The sequence below is a fragment of the Phoxinus phoxinus genome (assembly GCF_949152265.1).
Source record: "Phoxinus phoxinus genome assembly, chromosome: 8".
Lineage (NCBI taxonomy): Eukaryota > Metazoa > Chordata > Actinopteri > Cypriniformes > Leuciscidae > Phoxinus > Phoxinus phoxinus.
The window spans coordinates 27,802,043-27,826,536 of NC_136883.1; the positions used below are offsets into that span (position 1 = coordinate 27,802,043).

Genomic DNA, 24,494 nt, shown 5'->3' on the forward strand with positions numbered 1-24,494 from the left:
TAAGAAAAATGCTAGCGCAAGGGGGAGAAGAGACTACACACCCTTCTAAACTCCCTATAGATGATGTCACCAGCTTTGGTAAGTCTGGTGTGTAAGCTAAATGGTGGTCTTTCAATCCTGAGGTCCAATTTGGAATGTTTTTAAAAGGCTAGACCAAGTAGGGTACATCCTGCAACAGATTAAGTAACAAAACATATTTAAAATCAATGAGATTAGTTATTTTTTATACTTCCTGACCCCTGGACTCCAGCTCTAATCCTCACTGTCTATAGACATTAACCAGCACTGCAGAAGTATTACATCATTTCCAGGTTATTCCCTACGTTTCCAATGCAATTTTGCTGTTGGGTGACACTTTTGGTATCAGTGCAGCTTCACAGAACTGCTTCAAAATCCACTTACTGAAACTCTGCGGTGGCGGTGACATCATTCAACGCTAAATCATAGGCTTAATTCAATTGTGCAACAGAGTTCCCATCATAACATTGCTGTCATAAACATGTTTAAAAGAAAGATGGCTAAAAAAGTGTAGCGCAGAAATGACAGAACGCTTCCTGAAAGAGTTAATCAACAACATTTCTAAAAGTCTCCTTAAAAACCACTCTGACAAAACAGTGTTTTAGACACACAAAAACCACAAAAATCATCAACCGTCAACCGAAACCGACTTCACAGAAATACACACGTCACCTGGTACATTTCTTGTGAAATATCGCCCTGTCATTACTTCATGTGGGTGCCACGCCGCTTTGGCATTGTTTACACCCACGAGCAACAGCTTTGCAGATTAGCATGTGCAAGTGACAGCATGTGTTGTAAAGGACTTCTGCTTCGGTGACAAGCAATACCCCATTCACTTCATGTCCTCCATCCTTCTCATCTTATTGTGCCTCGTTCCCCCAAACTCCCACCCAATTAACACATACTAATAAGCTTAAAGAGAACGGTCCAAACCACACTTTTCATAAAACGTGATTGCTGCAATTATGAGCAGTAAAAGCTCAGTGAAGAACAAGACTGGGAAAAAGTTCATGCTGTAATTACAAGGTATGAGATTTGTAGAAAATGCCTGAAGAATAAAATACGTTTTGGAGGTGCAGAGACAAGCTTAATGTTACTACTGTGCTGGAATTGGGAAAGCTTTGTTGATTTTCCAGAGGTGTGGAGAACGGGAAAGGTTCACCGTTACAGAACAAAGACTAGACCCATTTACCTAATCTTAATTACTAAAACACACCTTTTATAGTTCACTGTAAACTTGGACGTTGAATGAACAGAAATGAGGCGTTTAGATGCTTAGCTAGGGCTTGGTTAACATGCAACATTAATTTGACCAAATGTTCATATGGTTTGTTAACTTTTCTTGGCTATTTAAAGGAACAGTTCACCCAAAAATGAAAACTTGTGTTGCAAAAAAAAAAAAAAAAAAAACTGAAAAGATCACTAATCTAGCAACAAAGTCATTGAGCTGGCAAGACTTAAAGAAAGATATTAAAGTCAATGGCGCCAAAATAACATTGGATCCTTTAATAGCATGGACAAAAAAAAAAGTTTTTGGGTGAACTAGTGACTTAAATATCAAAAGCAAACTAAGTTTAGAATAGTATTATTAAACTTAATAAAATTCAAAACACACAAAAATGTTTCCAAGAGGGAAAAGTCTATAGTAGTTAAACATGATCGCGTTTTGACTGTGAGCCGAGACATGACATCCGCACATAATACTGTTCAGCGTAACAGACCTGAGTGGATTTGAACTCACCGTCCGTCTCTTGGGTCTAGGTGACTGAGTGAACCTGATAGAATTACAGACTTCCTGAATTTGCAGTTGAGAGTCGCCCAAAGGTAACTAAACAGATTAAAATCTATAGCAGAAAAAAAATCCACATTTTTATCAATAACAGTGTGTGGACAAGTACATGTTCTCAGCTTCCATCTCTGGCCTTAATTCAATCTACGTACCATTTTGGCTGAAACAATGTGAGCGACTTGGCAATGTCACACGAGAGCGATTGTACAATGGTATTAGTGTTATCTATCCCCATATCACAAAACATCAGCCTTGGGCTAAATTGTGTCTCTCTACACTTCTTTTTAATTCTGTTCTTAAACTTTATTGAATGGGTTTCAACAGGAAATGTGAGATCTTGCAGTGAATCTTCTGTTGAGAGGCCTACAGTTCATATTCAGGCTAACACACTGTCTACACTGATACTGACATAATCAATGTTGCATGCTTGGAGCATTGACAGCTCCATTGATTATAACGAGACTGTTTTGGTTTTGTTGCTCGCTTGGAGTGTGTAATAAAGTGCAAATGAACAAAAATGAGAGGAAACTATGACAAACAACTATTATACAGTCAATCTGCCCTGTTCATCCTCCAGAAGTGCATGGTAATGAAAAATGATTTTACACAAAGTGATGAAAGAAACAACAAACCACTCCACTGCCAGGGAAAATAAATAAATAACTTGCCGTGAAAGTGCTAGAAATAACATATTATTTCTAAAATACTTAAAGAATTATAAAATACTTAAAGAAACACACTTTATGTTCTCAGCATTTACTTTTGTACCAAAATAACTTGATTAATTTGCAAATAACAAGAAAAAAAAACTATTGTGATTGTGTATGTAAATATTACCTCCTTTAAAGGGGTGGTTGATTATGATTTCCCTTTTGTAACTTTAAGTAGTGTGTAATTTTGCTGTTTGAGCATAAAACACATCTGCAAAGTTACAAAGCAAAGGGAGATATTTTCTTTTAAAGAAATAGCTTTTTAAGGACTACTAACAGCTGGTAGGGACTACACGACATTCCTCCCTGGTTAGTGACATCATGAACCCTAAAATTTACATAAACCCTGGCCCGGGAATGCGATTTATAGATTATCATGACAGAATAATATGCTAATCAATTACTAGATTAGAAGATATCTACACATAAGCTACATAAATTCATCAACTAACCAATCAGAAATGTTGTCTATATGTTGCACTTCTTTTTGAGTCTCTCCATCTTTGTCTGACTCCGGTTTGAACGTAAAAGGCTAAAAGTTTTTTGAAATTTTCAGAACACAAGCTGTTGAAGCTCCGCCCCCTGTGCTGGGAGCAGCAGTTCATTTGCATTTAAGGGGAAAGACACAAAAACGGTGCGTTTTTGCTCACCCTCAAAAAGTGACCATTTTAACATGCTATATAAAAATATCTGTGGGGTATTTTGAGCTAAAACTTCACATACACACTCTTAAAGGGCATTATACCACTTCTTTAATATTTTATAATTGTATAGGCCTCACAAAAAAGTAGGATCGTCAATATCTATCCCATTTTTGTAGAAATGATCAATATACAAAAAATATAACAAGTCATGTTTAATAACTTAAATGACACATATATAATGAAGAAAAGCTTTAACAACTGAAATGAATCATTTCTCATTCTGTTTTTTTGTTTGTTTTTGGCCTAGCATTTAATTGGCTGAGGACAACACACGCACCCCTAACCTTCAGTTGTCCTTTTTACACTTTAAACATGTTTGCACTAGTAAATAATCGTCAATAGAGAAAAACGCTTTTTCTGACAGATGGTGTAGTTACATTATCTACCAGCAGTGGAAAAACAATGACATACCTGAGTAGAACTTCATTTCTATGACTTTCTATTTTGCACCAATAGAGGGTCTTGACAAATTCACAGTATGAGCACCTCTTCAGTCACCAATACATCACTATAACTAAGTCATAATCTAACCATGTGAAATGTCTTGGACAATAATTTTGACCTTGATCCCTGGGAGAAGTATACCTACTAAAAGGCTACCCTTAATAAATATAAAATATAGGCACAATTTTTTTTAAAACATGCCTGCATATAAAGAATAAGATTTTCCTGCATTGAAAAAGCATGAGATTTGTTGCTGGAGCATATGAAATACAATCAGTCCTTTGTCAGCTAGACAGCTTGACTTCATCAGCAGTTTTCCAAACCACAAAACACAAAAACCTCCATGACCTTCACAAAACGCACTTGATCACAGAAACCTCAGTGCTATGTTAATTAATTTGATCTTTTTTAGTATTGAAATATTTCACATCCATTTATAAAGGCAAAAATAGAATATACAGTTTCTTCTGTGGAACACAAAATAACATATTTTTTAAATGATTTCATGTGTCAGTCTGTCATTTCTATGAAAACATAATGAATTGGGACTAGAGCTTTCCAAAGAATCATAAAGGTGGATCATACGGGAAAACCTGTTTTCCAAGACTTCTGAAGACATGAGAAACAGATAGAAAATGTATTATTCATCAATAACTTACTGTTAATCAATGCTTCTAGATCACTGACACAGCGAGTTGAACTTTAGAACCAAATCGGTGCAATTTGTTGAGTTTTGTGAAAAGAAATAAAGATTCATTCAAAAAAATGATTTCGTCACAAAGTGGATATTGTTACTTCTCTTACTTTTCTTCTCTCTGTCATATGACTTCAGAAGACAAAATAGGCAGTGCATTTTCCACAGTCTCATGACACTTTAATGGTGCTTTTTTGTCATTTTAGAGCATTTTGGTCCACATTTGCTTTCATTATATTGACAAGAGTGGGCAGGATGTTCTTCTTCAAAAAAACACAGAACACAGAAAGTCAGGTTTGGAATGACATGAGGGTGAGTCATTTTTGAGGATGAAATGTGAGACTGTGTTGAGAAAAACTGGACACCTATCCATCCTGGTTGAAAACATTTAGTTAGCTGATATTGCATAATGGGGTTTGGCCAAGTAAAGAGTAAGCCACAAATATTGCAGCCACAGCTTTGGCTGTTGATGACATGTTTGTACACTTACTAACAGATCTGACCTAAGCTGCTTTTATCACTCCAGAATATCATATATAGGACAATGAACACTGAATACATGTCCTCCACAATAATGCACAGACAGCTGACAGGTGTGCTGAGTTGAAAAGTGAACTCCTGTCAGTTACACAAAGGCAGCCTCAAATGTTTAGTTAGATTATAGGGAATATTCTTATCACTTTTGGCCTCGTGAGTTGCCAGGTGGATTGGTGAAATAATTTCCATATGGCACTGACAACTGTGTGGGAAAGCAGCCTAGCACGGGCATATATCTATGAGAGCAGGAACAAATTCAGTCTCTAGAGATCAAATCGCACACTCGGGATGAAGTTTGTTCAGTAACAGAGAAACCCAATGTCAGCAAGCTTCACTGTGTGGATTGGCTCCATCTTACAGATCTCATCAGGGCAAAGCTTCTTCTCAATGTTTCTTTAATGTTTTCAAAGTCATTTTAATGTCTCAGCAGACCTAATTAAAAAATCAGCAAAATCAGTGATAATGTAACACAGTCTCACCCCAAAACGTCACATACTGACGCGTCTTGACCATTCGGCAACATACGACGAAAAGGGTACCCTTTAACGTCCATATGTGACGATTCGGGAATGGTTGGGTTTAGGTATGCGGTAGGGTACCGCTAGAGGGCGCTGCTGGTGCGCTTATGTCTGCGTCTCATATGGACGTTAAAGGGTACCTTTTTCGTCGTATGTTGCCGAATGGTCAAGACGCGTCAGTATGTGACGTTTTGGGGTGAGACTCTTACATTGGCCTTTCTGAATTTGTGTTCCCTGGTAATGTTATGTAGCGCTTTGGCAGACATCTCATACATTGAGCCATGGAGCTGTCCAAAAACGATCCAGATCCCCACAACATGGGCTTACACTGCGCTCACACCATATCAGATTTGTCATAAATACAATTTTTAAATTGACAGCCCTGTGTACATAAACCAACAAATTAAAAGAGCAAAAAAACAGCAATATTGCACTGTGACCTCTTGGGTAGCTTACATTTGTAGATACAATACTGGCAGTGTAGATCCAAACAAAGTAGCAGCGCCGCTTTGCGCATCTCGACGCAACGCAGTGAAGTGGCGTTTCGTTCCTGAAAGAATCAGTGTTTCGAACAAATCGGTTGAGTGAACAATTCAATGAATTACCCTTCACACTTGTTATGGACTTGAATCAGTGTGTTCGAACAAATCAGAATGAATCGATTGAATGAATATAAAGACATTAATTTGCCGCCACCTACTGGCATAACAATGTAACATGCAGAAAGAATCACTGAAAACTCCCCACCACAAATACACAGACTGACAGCTTTTGTATAGCCTGTATTTATTCAATTAAATAATAATATCAATCTTTATTCTGACATGTAAAAATAAAATGGTTGACAATCAAAAATCTCTACACACAGCCTATTTATTATGTCCAGTGCTACCTGGTGTATGTTTCTTTTTGCAAACTAATACAATTGCTGTAGTGATTAAGCCACACCCACATTATGAATGTTGCCATAGAAATTAGTCATTTCAGCTCAAGAGAAGAAGTTGTCATGTTGTAATTATGGTAATTCTGAAATGATGGGAATGCTGCACTTTCTGACATCACTAGGGCCTCAGAAACCCCAAAGACGAAAACTAATGAACATTTACAACAGTCTAATGGTGGGCGGTTTATCCATCCACTTATGAATCGATGACAGATAATGAGGCTGTAAATTCTACAGCATTTGCAGGACATATTCTGAGGACATGGGAGTTCTTCCATTGTGGAGTAGGAAACTTTGTTTACTCTGGATATTTAAGGGATGATGTCAGTTTGCTGGGTGTTAGCAAGAGATTCTTTCAATGGTTTCCAGTCATGTAGTGAGTTGTGGCCACAGACATGAAATGTTCCATGCTGTGTTTCTGTTCCTATAGGAGGGGTTAACTAGTGACTTCAGAGGCAAATAAAGCTTCAGAGCCACAGTAAGAGCTTAGCGGAATATGTTGTATATTAATCATAAATACAGACCCAGGACTGGTATAAGTGCATTTCCTTTACCCAAACCCATTGCATTTAATCTTGTACCCAATATAAACTGAACTATATGTTGGTTGTATCTGACCACAAATAAATCATCTCTTTTTCATTCAACTGTAAATGAAGCAATTACAACAAAAGGAGGATCATCTTAATAGCTCTCCGGGCTGCTGAAATGGAGTTTAAATGTTTCTGACGCTCTCCCACTGGCACTGAATGACTAACATTAGACTTAAACGACAAAACAATGAAGTGAACGAACCAATCAACCATGTCGTCATTGCCCCTTATCAAATAATGGAAATTATCCTCTCTGACTCATTTCCATACCCTCTGGCCAACAGACAAAAGTTGCTCACATGCTAACTTTAACTTTATGTATCAAATATTATATTTAACTATTAGTAGTTATAAGGCCACATCCGGATAACAGCACAGCAAAACTTCACATTGCATGTATTAAATCACACATACACTGTGAACTGAGCAGTAGGGGAGGAACTGCCTGCTGCTGGTTTATTTTTAGAGCAAGCACTATGTGGTCAAACAAACAGGGATCATGGCAGATGTTAACCCAGGTCAGGAAATAATGACCCTGGCTACAAATCAGTCACTACATAGGAAAGCCATGATCTGACCAAAACTGGGGTTCAGAAAAAGTGTTAAATGTGAAAGTGTTAAAGGGATAGTTCACCCAAAAAATGAAAATTACCCCATGATTTACTCACCCTTGAGTCATTGTATTCTTCTTTCAGACTAATTCAATCAGAGTTATAGTAAAAAGCGTCAAAGCTTACGCTACTCCTACGTCCTACATTGTCAAGTGTTCCTCTTTTGGCGTAAGTCGACTTGCGTAGGCCGTCTGCCGGAAGCTAGTTATTTTAGTCGATTAAGTTTTATATGGATATTTTTCTAACACGAACGCATCGCTTCGCTTCACAAGGCCTTTATTAAAGGGATAGTTCAACCAAAAATTTCAATTCTGTCATTAATTACTCACCCTCATGTCGTTCCAAACCCGTAAGACCTTCATGTTCTGACGCAGAACCCAGAAACGCTGCACTGTTTACACTACGTCAACAGCGTAGGAGAATGACGTGGAAGAGATTGTTGAATAATGTCGTTATTTTGGGGGGTTTGTGCACACAAAAAGTATTCTCGTCGCTTCATTATATTAAGGTTGAACCGCTGTAGTTACATGGACTATTTTAACGATGTTTTTACTAACTTTCTGGGCCTTGAAAGTTGCAATGACGTTGCTATCAATGGAGGGACAGAAAGCTCTCAGATTTCATCAAAAAATATCTTAATTTGTGTTCTGAAGATGAACGAAAGTCTTACGGGTTTGGAACGACATGAGGGTGAGTGATTAATGACTGAATTTGAATTTTTGGGTGAACTAACCCCCCAGGGCCGCATGGAGCACTTTTATCATGAATGGATGCACTTTTATGGACTTCAAAACATAAACGGCCATTCGCTGCCATTATAAAGCTTGGAAGAGCCAGGACATTTTTTTATATAATCTAGGATGACTAAATTTACTAGGATGAGTAAATCATGGGGTAATTTTCATTTTTTGGGTGAACTATCTCTTTAACGTAGTGTCCCAATGTTCTGTGGAACAGGAACATTTTGAGAATTGGAAGTTGAGTACAGGAAATGAGGAAATGAAATGAAGAAATAAATAGACAATGACCATCTATTTTTTGTTTTTCTTTAACCAACAAGAATCTGTATTATTCCTTCTGAAAAATCTGTATTTTGTTACAGACTGCTGCCAGAACACGTCCATCAGACATGGAAGAGCAGCAGTGGCATAACCCCTCATGCAGAACGTAATTCAAACAAGCTCGCTCTTTTCTTCTGCGTAATGCATCCTAAGGCGATAGGCCACCATGTCAAAGGCAGCGTATAAGAAACCGATGTTAAACAACAATATCAATGCAAGAATTACAACTGACAGGCACTGCTTCCTCTTGCACAAGAACCTCAGTTGGAGAGAGTTCAGTCAATGAGTGCAGTCTTGCATTTTTATTGCGAAACTACGACCGCAGAATCCCTTCACATGCTCTCTATACCAAATAAAGCACCTGTCATGAGGTTCAGAAGTAAATAGCCTGTTATATGTAGGCATACCTGCCTTGAAAGCATCTCACTTCAGAGATGGAGATGAAGTATCACAAAAGCCTTTTGCGTGGTTCATTATTAGCATACACACAACACATTTTTCCAATCTACAGTGCAACTCTACCAAAGGGAATTGCTGCGCTTGGCAGGAAGATTAATATAAAAAGGGAGCCAGGCAGGAGCGTTTCAGAGGGAGCATCTCAGGACAGATGGGCTGGTTGCATGAGTTCTGAACAAAAGCCAGAGGGATTGGCAGGGGCACAGCTTTATTGTTCACTGATTTCTTTTGACACGCGGGCCCTTTAGCGCGTTGAGCTATTTTTTGTGTAAACATCTATCGACATACTCTAAATAGAGACTCAAAAGTCTCCAGAGAGGCAAGCGAGAGAAGAACTCTGGCAAAGATCCCAAACACCAACTGTCAAATCACCAAAACAAACCTTTTTTAAACTCTAGCGAGGTTTGACGACTTCATTTGGTGATGGTGTAACAGTGTGAAATGTCGTTTATAACTTTGATATGTACTACCGTTTAAAAATTGGAGATGTTTAAATACTTTTGAAAGAAGTCTCTTATGCTCACCAAGGCTACATTTATTTGATCAAAAATACACTATATTTTTAAAAAGTTATTTATTTTCAGTGTCACGTGATTATTTTAGAAATTATTATAATGCTGATTTGGTGAACAAGACACATTTCTTATTATTATCAATGTTATCAGTTGTGTAGATATTAAAATATTTTTTGCAAGTCCAAACAGCATTTATTTGAAATAGAAATATTTTGTAATGTATAAACCTTTACTGTCACTTTGTATCAATTTAATGCATCCTTGCCTTGCTGAATAAAAGCATTAATTTCTCTTTTTTTTAAAGTACTGACCCCATACTTATGAACGGTAGTGTATGTATTGTTTTCTAATGTATGCACTATTAAGTATCCATCAAAATCAACTGTGGTAAGATTCACATTCATTGCTAATGAACCAATTTTGAAACTGATCTGATATTAATACAGACACTGGTTTGAGTTTTGGATGAAGACGATAATTATGCTGCAGTCGGATATGGATTATTTCTCATTAGAATCCATTTGATCCAGCTAGCGATTTTAAATGACAGTGATGCATCCTTAGATCACCTCAGGCTTGGACAATCTAAATATTTTTTGCGGCATATCTGAAAAGCAATATTTGTTAAATATGAACCAGTTCTGTCACGATCCCTTGAAACATATGGTTTCCTCAAATATAGGTCATATGATAAACACAAGTTGATTTCTAAATGAGTCAAAACTTCCTTTAAAATTAAATTTTTTTGTTTCAATCTGAGATATTTTGAGATCAGTGCAGCATCAGTCAATCATCTGATGTCCTATTTTCTTGGCAAGTGTGGTTTAAAACAATAGCAAAGATTGACAGATCTTGCTCAACCATGGAATTTTCTTTTGCCATGTATTGTAACGAAGGCTAACTTCTCTTGAGAAATAAAGAAACACAAATCATCAGCACGTTGACAGTCACCTCTGAATGCCTGTTAGAGTGGGAGGACAGTGTTGTATATGAGTCACTGATAAGATGCTTCAACCCTCTACAATTAACCAAAACTGTGCTTTAATTTCCTTATTATTTTCACTCTTAACTTAAAATATTAAAACATAATTACTGAGCTTGTCTGACCATTGTCCACCCTATGTGACCTGTGGAATTAAAACAAGAGTTCAGGCAAAAATTTAAAGGGGTCATGACATGAGAAATCAAATTTGCCTTGATCTTTAAGAAATAAGGGGTCTTCATACCATTAAAACATCTTGCAAGTTTCATAGCTTAAAAAGTCTTCTTCATTATAAACACCATTTATTTAAGCAAGCTCCAAAAACGACTCGTTTGGATAATGGGGGACTTGTGACGTCACACGGGCAAATGCATTTGCATATGCCTGCCTCCAGAGCAAGACATCGACGAATAGTTTTACATCATCTCACCATAGGCCCCGCCCACTGCCACTTCCCTACACCGGTTGCGAGTGTTGCGTCAAAAGCAAATAAAACCCATTATAATATCTGATGCTGTCTACACTGGATACAGTAAACAGATGCCCTTCACTTTACTCCACGCGCTTGAGTCTGTCGACAATAGGACAAATGGAAGAGTAAATAGAAGGGTAAAGGAACATTCGCTTTGATGCGTCCTGTTTAAACGGCTCATTTGTTTATTTCTGTAGAGACTTCAGAAGGATACCAGTGTCAACAAGAAGAAGGTTTATTTTTAATGGTGTTCGGGATCGCATCGGAGGATTATATGTTTGTTCAGAGAATTCGACTGCCCAGTGTAATGAAGAGTTCAAAAAGAAAATTACGGTTTTATATGGATGTTTTCAAAACACTTACCGGTACTAACATTCAATAGCGAGTGGGCGTTGATACAGTTTCTTATGCAATGGCGTTAGCGAATCATAAAAGTGGTCATTTACTGACAAGTCTTAAGTCTTACTGCAGACACGCAACAAAAGTTCAGAAATTTCAACTTTATGCAAATGAGAAGCGATTTTCGCGAGCGACAACTAATACGAAAAAAGACTTTTAGTGGAGCTCACGTCACGTCACCGTCTCGGAGTGCAGGCAAGACAGAAGAGTTTGAGGGCGATTTCAATGTTTTATATGATTTGACTGTAACCACATACATGGATATAATAAAATGATGCATGGAAAAGAAACTGTCGACAGTCTCAGTGAGTTTAATTTATGCATTTATAATTGTATAATTGTAATTTAATGATGCAAGTTTAGCACAGCTGCAGTTCATTTTACAGTTTCCCCTGCATTATGTTGACTATTAGAGACAAGAAAATGTATTATTTGTCAAATACGAATGACGTTTTAGTCATTTTTGACAGTATATGAGTGAGTTTAATTTGTTGCTTGATCGATCGTTAATCTAGTAAATGATTTAATCCACTGAATACTGCTATGGTAATATAAAAAAACACTCTCCCAACAGCATGTTTCTTTTGAGCCTATAATTCCTAGTCAAATTCAAATTATATAAATAGTTGTATATATCACTTGTGATGGTATTATAGATATGGCCAGACGTCCTGTCTACCAATAACATTAGAGTGACAGCACTACGAACGCCCACAAGCGACTTCACAGTACAGTACAGAGACAAAATCACTGGCGGTGTGAAGGGCTTTAAAGGAGCCGCCCACAGAATGAGGGTTAAATATAATTGTTTTTCCACATATACTTGTTGTTGTTGTTGTTGTTTTTTGTGCACAAATCTTTATTAACATTATAAGTGAACCTCAAGGAACATTAAAATAATTTTTAAATCCATGTCATGACCCCGTTAAATAGTGATAATTTACTCATTACCTCATGTTGTTCCAAATTTGTATGACATTATTTATACTGTAGAACAAAATGACACATTTTGATAAATAATCTTAATCCTTTCTCATAACCTCATGAATTAGACAACAGTCATTTTTATTTCATTCGTATGCTGCTGTGCCTTTAAGACTTTAATGTGAACCCCCTTTTGTTTTGACATAAAATCAGTAATAGAACTTTGGGTTTGCTGTCAGCTCCAATACAGTTTCTAACAGCATCCTTCAAAAACAGTTTGTTCGCCAAGTCTCGCTTACATTTTGACAGTTTAAAATGACAATCCGTGCTGAAACAAAGTTTCAAGTTTTGAAAGCTGCAGTGTTTTTTCGTAATTCGTAGCACATCAAATTATTTTATTTCAGAAGATTCTTCATCAACTTCTTTAAAAGTCAAGCAAAGCTTGGTAGTGCGCTCCTGAGCTGATGCATAGAGGAAAAGTTCAACACTTTATGACATACTCCATCCAATACTTTGTTTTCCAGATGGTCACTCTTTTTGACAGCGCTATTAAAGAATGCGGTCTGGTGCATGTGAAGCTACGGTGAGTGGATTTTCAGTGCGTATGTTTGATTAGACTATACGTCACTATGCTTTCCAGGTCGAAACGACTGCCAGCTTCAGCCCTATCGTTCCATTCGCATAAAGGCTTACTCAGGCAGCTCAGCGTTTAGCCATTGGCTGCCCTACTTTCGGCCTCGGCTGTGAGAGTGAATGGACTAAATTGGATGGAAACGTTTTTACGCTGGGAACTCTGTCCGTTCACCACAAGGCTTTTGGTTGGTCAGGCAGACACGGGAAGATTACTTCTTTCTTATGTGATGCAGGCGCTTACAACCCACTTCCTAAGGAAAATGCACAAGACACAACTGGGAGCATACTTTCTGAAGACAAATAGAAAATGGCAGGCTAGTTTTTTTTCTGGATATACTGTTGTAGAAACCTATTTATAGCTTTATAGCTTTAGATGGCAAGGATAGATTGAGTAACTTGATACCTTTCTGAAAAACTGCAGCTATAACCACATCAGGGCAGTATTTTGATGTGGAGATAAGGGCTAATCTCAGATGTGCAGTGAGTTAGCCTAGTCAGCATGATCCATAGCACTTCATTTTGCAATGAAACACCTAAGGGTGTGTGTAAACAGTAATTAATTGTGTTCCGGTGGCCCCGCAGACAGTGTAAAAGATAAGACCACAGCATGCAGGTCAGAATTTACGAGTTTTTGCATCTCTGATGCTGTATATTAGCAAACGTGCTACATACAGTAGTGCTCATTTGTTAACATGCCTGGGCACTTGGTAATTTTATTTTGTGTGCGCCCTTGTTAGGTACTTTCTCAAGGCGGCATTTTAAACTAAATTCAGAGAGTGAGACACCTAAAGCTGAGACTATATATCAAGTATTACATAACTGAAGAAATGAAAACCATCAGTCATGCTTTCAAACAACTGGTTATCATCATTAGCGTTCAGGCATGATGCCCATGTGCATGTGATTAATGGTCACACCATGACCCATCTGCTTGTGGACCACTTCCCTTAATTACATCAAAGACAAGTCACCTGAAACCAGTAAAATTGCGCAACCTTCTCTGAAAATGTTTATAACAGCTCAGGGGGACTTCCTGAAAGAGAACTACAAGAGGAAAAATTCTAAAAAGGGGGAACTTTTGATGAAACAGAAAGAGAGCAGACTAATGAGTTACTAAAGGCAGCTGACAGGATGGGTCATGACAGTTAAGCATGTGATATAACAAAAATTCAACAAGATACCATTTAAAAACATGTTTTTAAATTGTTATTATTGCTGGCCAATATTTTGAATATTCAAGCAAGATAAATTTGAAATAATTTTGCTGGTGATATAAAATTTGAAAACTTCAGGCATATTTGAATATATATATATATATATATATATATATATATATATATATATATATATATATATACAATATATGTATATTCAGAAATTCTAATGATGATGTCACATTGTTAATGTGTTTTCTGTTGTTTCCATGGACTTTTAGGTTGTTTTTCTCATTCAGTGTTTTTTCTTCATCTCTGTCGTCATTTTCATTAGTTCATTTTCATCACCTGTCTAGTTAATCAGTTTATCATCCTTCATTGTCATCACCTGTTGTACCCTCGTCATCCTCTGTGTATTTAAGTTCCTGTCTTTCTCCTTTCAGTTGTCGGTCAATGTTTGTGTTTGTATATGTTATTGTGTATGGAGAGTGTTACCCTTGCCTGTACCAGTTTTGTTTAAGTTTTATTATAGTAAAAGTTTGAATTGGAACTTTGGGCCTCTGCCTGTCTTCATCCGCACCATACCCGTGACAGATGATTTGGTGCTCAAGAAATATGTATTATTATGATCGGTTAAAAACATTGTTTAGGATTCTTTGATGAATATAAAGTTCAAAATAACTCTTTTGTAACATTATAAATGTCTTTACTGTCAATTTTGATCAATTTAATGTGTCCTTTCTGAATAAAAGTATTAATTCTATAAAACGTCTTACTGACCCCAAACATTTAAACGGAAATGTAGAGATTGATTTTTAGATATCTGACCAGATTGACCACCTCTCCTGGATGTCATTTTGAAAGGGTCACAGAAAGCCCTTTCTATGTCCAAACACCTCAAAATACAATTATGCTGTGATCCACACCTCAAAATACAATTATGCTGTGATCCAGATGTGTTTGAAACCTCAAACACTGTGCCACAGTATTTTAGTCATAACTTAATTCTTTGTTTGCATAACTCACACCCTCTGTCATCCATCATCTTAATCACAGACACCAGGTCAGCCAGGATTCCATGACTGGGGCATAAAGTATGAATATTCTAATGACTCAGTAACAAAACTTTCCCAATGGCTAGGATTCACACACACAAATGGATAAACACAAAGTTCAAGAACAGAACGACCAATATGCACAAATACAGATCTTTAGGTAACCTTGATCTGAACAGACTAAAGTATTGGAAAAATAACACAGGACAATAAAATGGCCAATACTAAAATGCTGGTCTTCAATGGAACATTGGTTTACTCCATGGGGTTCCCGATTCTAGCTTTGCGGATCCCCGCTCTGCACATTTTGTATGTCTCTCTTATCTGACATGCTCAGTAGAGGGCTGGGTTCCATTCAACCTTAAGTGTGCTGTGAAGTGGACTTAAAAGTGTATTTTGCCATCATCGAGACAGGTGTGTTTGTATGCGGCTGTTTGTAGGTGTAAAGTGCGTGAGATGCAACAGTTACAAGTCAACTACCATGATTACGGGTTAAATAAAAATACATTTAAATTAACCGAATTACGTTTATTTTAATATTAACGATTCCAATGTACATTTATCATTCAGTTTAGGGCTTTTGAATTTGACACATTATATTAAGTGCAATATATTGAATACAGATAGGCATGTTTATTAAAGGGTTAGTTCACCCAAAAATGTTATTTCTGTCATTAATTACTCACCCTCATGTTGTTCCAAACCCGTAAGACCTTCGCTCATCTTTGAAACACAAATGAAGATATTTTTGATGAAATCATGAGATATTTTTCACATGAAATGAGATTTCTGACCCCCCCCATAGACAGGAATGTTACTGTAAAAAAAATTCTGCGATTATTTATCACAACTTAAAATCCAACATTGTTTCAACATAAAAAAGTATGTGTTCATGCTTGACTTAAAATATTAAGTTTAGTTAACTTTAGTTTAGTTTAGTTAAGTTGGATATTTAAGTTATCTCAACAAATCTTTGCACCATGCTCTCGAGCCTAATATTAATATATTAAAATAAGATCTAATAAAAACTGTTTGTTCAAAAATTGGTTTGTTTTGACTAAAATCCGGGTGGAAATTTGGTTCCATACCATCAGATTTAAAATTATGAGTAGAAGTCTCTTTGGATAAAAGCATCTGCGAAATTAAAAAATGTGAATGTAAAATTTGAATTGCCAATGGACTTTATGCACAGCTGCACAACTTCCTGAACTTTAGCCAGCTCCTTTGTTTCCTGTCTGCCATTATTGGACAAACTGATTAATCCAGGTGTGCCTGACCAACAACAATAATAAGACACACCTGGATGAATCAGTTTGTACAATAATGGCAGACAGGAAACAAAGGAGCTGGCTAAAGTTCAGGAAGTAGTGCAGCTGTGCATAAAGCCCATTGCCAATAAATTGCCAATTTGAACTGATGGTCGCGCAAAGGGGGTTTGAGATACTAAACCCAAATTTGGTCAGAATGCTTTCAGCTTTTTGAAGCTTTGCTAAATTTCCTAAATGTCTCAAACCACCTATGTCTAATGCCATTAGGCAGCAAAGCAGTCCTTTAATAAGTAGCCACATTAATGGAAAACAGAATCGAGTAACAGACCAACTTCAGTGATTGCACACTGATTTCTCTTGGTTATGTTATTGAGAAAAAAAAGAAGAAGAAGAAGACTCTTTCTAATCGTAATTTTCTGCGGTATAAATTGAGGCTTTTTGCGCCGTTAATTGAACGCATCTGTGTTCGTCCTCTCCAGAAAGTGACCTATGATGATACATGGGACTCCTTATCATGTTTGCAGTGGCCCCTTTTTTTTTACACGAAATGTCTTATTCTGGAAGGAGCATGTGTTTGTAATAAAAATGTCATGAAAGCAGAAAAAAATACATGCACACACACATACCTTGAAATAATATAAACCATATGCCAACTACACAGGATGAAGCTGTAGCAATCGGTCACACAGGATGACAGACTTTTGCTTTTCCAAGTCAAAAGTAAAAGAACCATGTACACCTTAATATGAACTATGGTTTCTGTTGTTTTGATTTGGTGTGCACATTTATAAATGCAATCTTGCACATGTGGTGGTTTCCCACACACAAATCTTTCATGAACATGCACACACATACAAAACGCACACCATAGTATAGTCTGACATGAAAAGGTGTTTTTTTTTATGAATCCTTCCATTTCAAAAAAGCTCTGAATTACATCAGCCTTTTGTGTGCTGGCTGCCTGCAGTACCTCTTCATATGAGCACCACTACATTCACTGTTTGTGCTTTCTTTTTCTCTCTGTCTCTTTCATTCTTTATGTCTTTCTCTTTTACAGGATCACCAATCTCTTCACTAACAGAAAGGATATCTCCACAGGAGATGGAGACCCTTGTGGCGTTTGTTTAGACCCTTGTTGTGGGTGTTGGATGTCACAGAGTATCCAAAATTCAGCATTCTCTTTGGTAAGGAGCTCTTGATTAAAAATTGAGAGCACATCTTTTGGGTCAAACAGAATTTTTTTTGACAGACATCAAGTATTAAATTAGGTATTTGAGATAAAAAGGTACAAATCCTGTTAAATTTACTGTCAAAAAATGGCTGTGGTTAAAAGAAATTCACCATAAAAATACAGTGACAATGTTTCAGATGAGAAAGTATATATATATATATATATATATATATATATATATATATATATATATATATATATATATATATATATATATATATATATACACACACACACACACACACACACACATATATATATATATATATATATATATATATATATATATATATATATGCCTGAAGTTTTAAAATTTTATATCACCAGCAAAATTATTTCGAATTTATCTTGCTTGAATATTCAAAATATTGGCCAGCAATAATAACATATATATATATATGTGGTGTTACAATATTTCAACGTATATGGTACAGTACGGTAACCGAAATTGTTTGGCTATCTACATTCTTCAAAGTATCTTCTTTTGTGTTCAGCAGAACAAAAAAATGCATCCAGGTTTGGAACAACATGAGGGTTGATGACAGAACTTAAATTTTTAGGTGGACTATCCCTTTAATATAAGCACAAACAATACATCAAGCTTTTTTTCCTTTTAAACCATCTCGAATGCCCTAATAGATTGCCATTGTAAGTAAAATGCAAACAAGTGTTTTGTTTGTTTTCAGCAAGCGAATGACGAGTCAATGAGTTGCCTGTGATAAGCATGACACATATGCAATCAATAGAGCTTAACTTGAATGGTACCCGGAACATTCCTTTAGTATATGATAGGAATACCAAGTGGATATAGCAACAGAAGCTTGTAATAACTATTGAACATAGTGACAATCTAGTAAGCTGAAACCCTTAGTGGTATCGATTGCTATTGAAGGAGGCTGTCTGACCTCTGTCTGACCTTGGGCTTGTGTGAATGTGTTCATTATGTTGCGCTACAAAACTGATTTTTGTCATTACTAGGCTATCTACTGCCAAGAGCCAGCTGATAGCAGTCCTCACAAATGCATCTATGTCTTTTTCCCTCGGAATGTTGTAATGTTGAATTGTAAACTTCAGTCTAGGCATTACATTGATAAAGATCCGGTCTTTCCTTTGGTCTTGGGCGCCTTTGTTTATCATGACTCTTTGCTGTGAGGACTGCTTGTAATCTCATTCTAGTCAGTAGGGAAATATAAGATGTTTAGATACTCAAATACATTGCCAGAGCATTATCTGCAAGTTATTACGTTTTTTTAATATACATATTTATTATTATTATTGACATGACTATCTTTTTTTTTTGTTACGACAGGGAACACAAGCTTCAAGCATGTTAGTTACTCCATTTGATGTGGCAGACTAAAGTTTATTTAAAATTACTTCACTAATTCTTGTTCTTTTTTTAAAAAAATATTTAAAAACCAGATAATGCCAAACTATATTTTCGCCCCTAGAATTTAATGACGTTTAATGAGATTTTTAACAATCTCAGGCACGGTTATAAGACCGTGACATTTTTGCCTCATAGAAAATTCAGAACTTGATCAAAACATCTTGGAATCATGAATCATGGTCTGTATAACTTCAGTTTTTTAATAAAAATTTAAATTAAAACAGAACTTTTATTTATTTAATTTAAATAAATGAATAGATCTGCATAAAAAACGAGTGTCACGTTATTAACCCAGTATGTTGTCTATGAGTGTGTGTTTGTGTGAATGTGGGTGCCCTCACTCCTGCCACGCATCCATATGTGTGTCTGTTTATTTACAAGAGCTGGAATGTGTGCATGTGTGGGTGAATACTTGTGCTCGAGTGAGAAACACAGTGTGTAATGCTCAGCTCATTATGTTTCATAGCTCAGTAAATTTTGATGAATAGAGAAGTGTTCCTCTCTCAGGACCTGCCACATCGGTCATGCTGAGAGCCATCTGTGCGATTGGGCTTCGCTCTCATCCATGCTACATCACATGCCTACAGAAGATCATCGTCTGTACTTTTCACTCTCTAATGTATCTATTGTCATAAACACAAAAGTTTAACTGGCAGGATAGAACAAGTGTCAGAGCGATGAAACAGAAACTAAAATATCGTGTGAATGAGTCACTTTCGCCTTCTTCTTCTTATTATTATTATTAAAATAATATTATACAATATACTGTCCACTGTCTTCTTATAATATTAATTAGTCTTAAACTTGATTATAATGTAGTGACATTATCTATATATAATGCAAATTGTATCATTAAATAATATATAAAAAATGTAGGGTTATAAAATAATATTAAAAATAAAACAAAATTATCATTATTATGTTGTTGTTTTTGTTATTAAAATATATAATTTTTGTCTCTACTGTCTATTTATAATTTTAATGTTTTTCTATAAACATATACAGTAATTAATATAGTGCCCATTATCTATGCAACACTAAGAAAATAATCAAATATATAATATATGAACCAAATGAAAAGGCTTTAATTTCCATTAAAAGCTATTTTGTCATAATTCTATGTGTCATATATTTTTGACATAAATACTGTTATGTCATATATGTATTGTGACATAAAATGTGTCATTCGGAGAGATAAGATATTGGTCATACAACCCAACCTTATTTTGACTTTAAAATACATCATTGTGCAATCTTGGAATGCAAAGGTTTGCACACGTCGATCACATTAAACTTCCTCTTGCTTTGAGTTAAACTGTTCCCTATAGACTCAAGTTAGGCAGTAACTCACCCCAGGAGTTGTCTCGGTGTTGTTACCTTTGCTTTTTATCTGTATTGTCTTTTCTGCTGGATTGCTACACTGCAGAATGCACATTTCGTAGTGATGTTATCATTTACATTTTCAGCAAAGTCTGTGGGCAGAGAATCTGATGGCCAAGAGCCTTCAGAAGATCCTGGGAAAAAAATGAACACGGCACTGCCTGTATTCTTCTGAGACAAGAACTCATTTGTCTGAGAGATCAGTCAAGACATCAATGGATTTGAAATGTGACCAATTGAATTGAGTCATTAAGATCAGAATCAATTGATAGCTTTTAGAATTCCAACTACGATTGTGTTGCCCTTCCATTTTTCAGTGATTCCTGATAGATAAAAATAGACATGGGTTTAAAGTATTTAAACACTAATCTGTGAAACCAAGACTCCACTGTTACCTCATCCTCCAACATTACCATTAATTGTTCTAAATGCCTCGAGCAAACCCGCCGCAGAAGAAATCCCTGACACCCAAAGCTCCAGACAGTAAAGAACCTGCTGTGTACTGGGGCAGCCTGGTACAACTAGAGCTGTGTCATGCTTGGGCTCCCTAACACTGCCTCCATTAACACACACACACACAAACATACACTAAAATACCCCTCAGTGCTTGGCACAAAACAGACACAGGCACACAACAGCCCTGGTAACTCAAAGCAGGAAACCTCTGCAACTGAACCAACTGCCTCCACATCTAAACCACAGCAGGGCAGGCTGGAGGAAGCTTGCAGATTGCATTATGGGACACATGTAATGCAGTTATGCATATTCAAGGAAATGAAGAGGTTGTGTAACAATTGCATGTCTAAAATGTATGCTTAACTCCAACAGAATTTAAAGGGGAAGAAGACTCTGTTTCTCTAAATAAACCCCTAGTGCAATTAAAACAGTTCTCCAGAGAATAACAAAGGCTGGGCTATTATCTGGCAGCCCGTCTTGAAATCACCCTTGAGGAAGAAATGTGCCTTACTATGGAGGAGATGTAATCTCCTCGTAATTAGTTTGTTGAAACGCTCACCTCTTAATCTATGCAAAATGAGGCATTCCGACAGAGGTGAGAGCACTCTGTAATGGGATACTGACGCCTGTCCATTACAACTAATCTGAGATTCCTTCATTTCGTCATTCATGAAGACTTCACTTGATATATAGTGATGTGTATAGGTTAGTATGTGTGTGGACACCAATAGACAGTAGAAAAACCCCTCTGCCAGGCAGCTGTATTAAATCAATGACATCATCACTCTCTTTGTTGCTGCAATACTGTCAAGTCCACATTGTTGCGCAAGCATTATTGGAAGTTATACATTGAATAGTCCCTTTGCTCCAGGGTCAATCACTTGGATTATGTTATCCTGCACTACAGCCTGGAAACATTCTGGATGGCACATGCATAAGTACCATTACCATAACTGTACAAATGATACATTAAGAAGAATAAGATGGTACTGTGAGCTGATTACCCATCATGCAAATGCAGCTGAGCTTGGTAGTAGAAATGAACCGCTCCCTAACACATCATGGAATTATACACAAGGCACACACAACCAAACTATGTCTAATGTCTAATACATCCAAGCACACATAAATCAAAGCACATCCCAGATAAATTAAGTTATACCTTATCTCTGAGGGCCAAAAATCATAATTACCGTGTTTACATGCACATTATTTTGTAATTAAGGTCCATATTCTGGCATCCGTAAAATAAATTGAATTATGATCTTGCCATTTATCATCCTCCATTTTGTCATTTTTAAAAGTAACTCAATCCGCTCATTAAATCCCATTCATGTCCTTAACAATAAAACGGAATGAGTTAATTTAATTTTTGTGCATGTAAATAGCCGATTTTACATGCATATCTTCATTAGCTTGACAATTCATAACTATCTTTAACCTGAATATTGGCGTAACCTGAATATTGGCAATCAGGTTAATATATTTACATGATGCTTACATAACCAGAATGTATGACCACCAAATTTTGATTAATAATGTAATATTCTTGTGCACGTAAACACAGTCATTGAGGCTGCGTAATACACAGAGATTATGTCAGTGTCTGGGCAATGGGCCCAAAAATTAATGTCACTGACATTAGGCTAACTTATAAACATCATAGCCAGTTACGATTTTTCCATTCCAGCACCACATTGCATTCATTAAATTCTGAAACGTAGGTGAGGCATGAAAAACATAAACAAGTGTTCACCCTGTCCCAGAATAAATCAAGCAAAACTAACTGATAATTTTGTGAGACTGTTGAGCTGCTTTTGAAGTGCAGAACTTACCATTGGCATTTTTCCCACATGTGAGATGCTGATAGGGCAAAAGGAGGCCGTACAACTCCGCATCATTGCTCAGAGCCTCCTCAAAGGATTCCAATGTAAATTTGGGGATTCCGTTATCCTTCTCCACCACCGAGCTATTCAACACCCGGGTGAAGACTTCTCGGAAGAGGCTCTCCATACAGGCGGTCAGGTATATAGCCGCATGCTCGTGGACGCGCACCGCAACCCTGCCGTCCACCATCCACCTGAAGAACTTCCCCACGGAGAAGACCAAGCCGCATCTCTCCGATTTCCCCCGGCTGAATTTATCCTCGGTACTCATGTTGTACATGGACAGCGCGCTGAGCGATGAGGCGATGCAATTGACCGAGATGGTCCATGACAGTATCATCTTGATGGCACTTTGGACTTCGTATTTGGTACACTTGCCGTAGCGCAAACTCAGCCGCTGCGCTTCCCTGGCGATCCTCACCAGCGCGCGGCTCACGAGCGCGGAGAGGCGCGCCAGCAGATCCGCGGACACGGTCCCGAATCTCAACTCTTCCTCCTTGTTGAGCGCGTTCTCCACCTCCCCGAGGCTCCAGGGCACATCCTCAAGCTCGGGAAGTTTCGCACAGTGTCCGGAACACTCCAGGGTCTCGCCGTCTTCGGCCAGGACGGTGTTGACGGTGTCTAGGCTGTTGTGTCGACTGCGCATGGAGTCGGTCAGATGCCAGCAGTGCCCTCCATGCGCATAGGAGTTGTGCGCCTCGGAGCAGCACAGAGACAAGCTGGATGACCTGAAGGAGTCCGCGGCTCCACCGTAACCCGAATCCAGCGTCAAATCCTCCAGGGTCCTCACGGATTTACCCCTTGTTGCCATAACTGCACTTCATATTGTCCACAAGGTTGAAAGCAAAAGGAAACGTTCCTTTGTAAACAAACGCCACTGCTTGACGGCTTTATTCTGTCCACTGTTGTTGGAAAGGCACAGGCTAGTTTCCAAATTGTTGCGTTCACTGTTGAAAATGCGCCCCCAACTTTGAAGAAGCAGTGGTGTTATTATGGCACACACCAGTGTGTTTGAAGGCTGTGAAGCGTCAGTTGGAGGAGGAGCCACATACAGTACTGCATCCAATACGCTGAAGGGACCATTGCTGCGTACAGTTGCTTTTGAATGTGCACGGTACTGCATGATGTACTTCTGTTGATATGGAGATCGTCTCTAAAAATATGGAGAGATGTCAGACAGTATAAGAATGAAACTGCCATTTTGATACCCACTTGCATAAAGTATTATAATTTCTGAGGAATTTCCATGTGTTGTGATATAAATATCATTGCAGATCACAGACAGACAGACAGATAGATAGACACAGACAGACAGATAGACAGATAGATAGATAGAAAGATAGATAGATAGATAGATAGATAGATAGATAGATAGATAGATAGATAGATAGATAGATAGATAGATAGATAGATAGATTTTTCCTTTAAAATGTAAAGTGGCAATTAACTACATTTCATTTACTATCGACTTGTTCATTAAAATCCACTTTTTCCAGAACTTTCAATTCTCTTTAACTATATCGTTTAAAACTATTTTGACTCTGATCAGATAAAGCATTTCATTTACGGAGAATAACATCAGTAAATCAACTGTAATTGGTCTCTGGAGTGGAAACAAAGCTTTAGATATAGTGGTCTTAAGTGGCCAAAACAAATAGACTTTATACA

At 37.2% G+C, this 24,494-nt stretch overlaps 1 protein-coding gene across 3 annotated transcripts in view; it reads right to left on the minus strand.

Annotated features, from left to right (window-relative positions):
* The window catches only part of btbd11b (BTB (POZ) domain containing 11b), a 64,124-nt gene that overhangs the window by 37,542 nt on the left and 2,088 nt on the right, over positions 1-24,494 (minus strand). For all 3 annotated transcript variants that reach the window (XM_079621896.1, XM_079621897.1, XM_079621898.1), the window contains exon 3: positions 22,776-23,979. In XM_079621896.1, coding sequence (XP_079478022.1) covers positions 22,776-23,637 — 862 coding nt within the window. In that variant the 5' untranslated portion in view covers positions 23,638-23,979. The remainder of the gene's footprint in view (positions 1-22,775; positions 23,980-24,494) is intronic.